The following is a 3,100-nucleotide window of genomic DNA, read 5'->3' on the forward strand; positions in this document are numbered from 1 at the left end:
TTGGCGTCCGCTCCGTAGTCGTCCAACATCATTTTTACAAATTTCGATTTGCCTCGGCGGACTCCCCAAAATAAGGCAGAGCTGCGTTGGTGTCGGACGTTGAACGTGTACAGATAGTCGAGGAAAAGGTCATTCGCTGCATGATTGAGACAAGCCAGTGCAAACAAATCTCTGGCTTGATCCAGGCTCTCCGCTATGCAAAGAAGCATTTCAACGGGAAGATCGAGGAGGAACATCTATCCCTTACGTTAGTATTAACTCATACACCGAGTCGTGTAGTAAATAGTGGAGGCGGGCATACTCACATTGAAATGTTGGGTTAAGAGGAGCTGATTACGGCTTGGTTCGTGTGGAATTGGCCTGGTGGGTGACTTGAATAGAAAGCTGAGAGATGGAAGAAAATGCTTGACTGTCTTATATGTGTCATAAGATATATCTTGTGGCAATCTGTCTGAGCTCAGGGTCCAGGATGACTCCTCGTATGATAGGAAATTAATGGGAAAAATTCAAGAACGAATTAGGCTCCCGGGAAGCAGTATTAGCTACCATGACCCCTACAATGTGAGTACACACGGTTCGAGCGGTGGATCCCGGGTTGAAAAAAAGATTCTGAGTCGCCAATAGATGGCAAGGTCCTAGATTTCCCGGCGTACGTCAGGCCCTCCCTGATATATACCTCGTCATTAAACGAGGAGTTGCTACTTCCTGGAGCAGCCAATCGGGCTCCCGGGAGCAATGGTCTTGTATGTGATGATCATACGGATACAGAGGTTGATAGGGTCTCAGATCAGCAATCGACATTAAGGAAACCTATAGCTGACGCTAGACAAGTCGTGGCTCAAGGAAGCAATAGAGAGAAGCTTCCTCGCGTTTAGGGAGACACATATGTGGAACAAAACTGGGGGCGCACCGAGTCATAGCCACGGTTAGCAGCAATGTGAGGTGCAGGACTATTCAGGTGTCCCACCAACATCGTATGCACCCATGTGGGTCCCGCGCAGACCACATCTCCGTCCGTATGCTTCGTAGGGCTAGGGGCTCCTTGAGAGCTGCTTCTTGGCTCCCACAAACGTTTTAGAGGCTCCCAGGAGCAAGAGAACTCCCAGGGCCCAGAGATTAGTTCCTAGTACGGATGGAACCGTCTGCAGGAGCGTGAACAGTTCCTTGATAGTGATGATGAAGATGTGCATCTTTGTATCTGGATACTGCGAGTGAGTATCTATTCGCTATTCATACGGACAGCGACAGAAAATACGCGCATAAAACTGGTATCATTAATCAGGCCTAATAAGTATGGTTTCCCGCTTACTTCTGGAGGCAGTAATGGGACTGCCTCTGTCTGGGCACGAATTGGAGGCGAGAGACCGAGATAAAAAACACTTGCTGGTCCTATCCATAGCGAACGACCGAGCACGTGAAAGCAAAAAAAGTCTTGACACGGAATGCTTTTTTAAGGGAAGAAATGGTATCTCCTACTAATTCATGTCAGCATAATAGTGAATCAATACAGCATTTGTGGCCTATAGGAAGCGTTATCGGGGCCGCGTCTCGTTCCCCGAAAATCGGCAAGTCGTGTTTGCTTCCGGGAAATAGTTTTGCCGGGAGCGGGATCAGCTGACATCAGCCAAGTGGAGACAGCCCATCGACGCCTGTCGCAGGATATCACTCTTCTTTACTACACATCAATGGCTGACCCCAGCTTCCCAGATTACAGAACTCTTTATCTGCAGGCGGAAGAGAGACGGTGTCAGGAAGCAGAAGGGAGGCGGCAGGAAGCAGAAGGGAGGCGGCAGGAAGCAGAAGGAAGGCGACAGGAAGCAGAAAGAAGGCGGCAGGCGGAAGAGCGCGAGAAGCGAGAAGCAGAAGGAAGACGGCAGGCAGAAGAGCACAATCGACCGACCACTTTCACGGAGCTCATTCAGCACTGCCATGTCCTTCTCTCCCGATCGCTGAGAATTGATTCACCATCCCGCTCAACAACTGGGAAAATACCTCTTCCCACCGGAAAATACTGCCCGACTCGATTGGAACATTGGACCGACTGCCCAGAACAGCTCTCAGAGGTCTACAGGTCCGTCTGTCAATATCTTCAGCCCGAGCCGGGAGAGGCACCACGTCTATTCTCGTCTCTGGCCGAAATAGAAGGGCTCGGTCGTCGATTTGCTCGCAAGCCACTTAGTAGCGAGCAAGAACTTGAGGCCTACGAGCGGTTTGGCGTGGAGGAACATGTCCACGATATAATCATCGAGCTGTGCAAACTGCCAGCTGCTCGTGAGGAGTTCGGGCTCGGTGATGGAATCCAGTTCAGCAATCATACGAATTCCTTGAACGAGAACGAACCCGTTGAAGCTGACGCAAGCCAATTGCCGAGCACAAGTCACCCACGACCTGACCAGTTTTGCATAAATCGTGTCGACGGTAACTCGACCACCGTCCTGACGACGGTCGAGTACAAGCCACCTCACAAGTTGTCTGTTGCAACCTTTCGTATGGGACTTCGACCAATGGACCTATGGAATGATATGGTCAGATTTAATAAAATCCCTACCGACCAGGAAGCAAAGTTGAAGCACAGTGCAGAGCGCCTCGTCTGCTCCGCCATTGTGCAAGAGTACCATGTGATGATTCAGGAAGGACTCGAATATTCATATGTGACAAATGGGCTTACCCGTGTTCTCCTCCGTGTTCCGCGTGACCAGCCTAGCACGGTCTATTACTTTTTCTGTGATCCTCACAGCGAAGTAAACCCGGAAAGCGATACGGTTGTCCAGCTATGGAAGTCGTCTGTTGCGAGGGTGTTGTGTCTTTGTTTGATGGCATTTCGCTCACCCATCCGTGAGCAAGAATGGAGAAATCGCGTGCGCCCAAATCTTCACAAATGGAAGACAAACTTCGATCACACGCGTTCGCAGATTCCGAGAAGCGAGCTACAGCAAATCTCCCACTCCGATAGCACGAACCCTGATTTTCCAAGTCCGGAGTCTGGTACATCCTATGGACTACCATCGTCGTCTCCGCTGCCGTCTCCCTCGGAGGGCCGTCGAGTGCATACACGATCTCAAACCACTTGTGCACCCTCAGAGATTCGACCGCGCTCGCA

General features: G+C 50.6%; 2 protein-coding genes across 2 annotated transcripts; one reads left to right on the forward strand and one right to left on the reverse strand.

The window, feature by feature from the left end:
- Positions 1-38: 38 nt before the first annotated feature.
- On the reverse strand, positions 39-1,190 carry PENARI_c251G09664 (uncharacterized protein; the record flags this gene model as incomplete). The annotated part of the gene is made up of 3 exons (XM_022638220.1): positions 39-236; positions 911-950; positions 1,072-1,190. Coding segments are annotated over 3 exons (357 nt in total), but the record flags the coding sequence as incomplete, so codon positions are not given.
- A 495-nt stretch (positions 1,191-1,685) lies between these two features.
- PENARI_c251G06236 (uncharacterized protein) lies at positions 1,686-3,044 on the forward strand (the record flags this gene model as incomplete). Its single annotated transcript, XM_022638219.1, has 1 exon — positions 1,686-3,044. A coding segment is annotated over one exon (1,359 nt), but the record flags the coding sequence as incomplete, so codon positions are not given.
- Positions 3,045-3,100: the final 56 nt, after the last annotated feature.

This window comes from Penicillium arizonense (assembly GCF_001773325.1).
Source record: "Penicillium arizonense strain CBS 141311 chromosome Unknown PENARI_contig251, whole genome shotgun sequence".
In the NCBI taxonomy this organism is placed as follows: Eukaryota; Fungi; Ascomycota; class Eurotiomycetes; order Eurotiales; family Aspergillaceae; genus Penicillium; species Penicillium arizonense.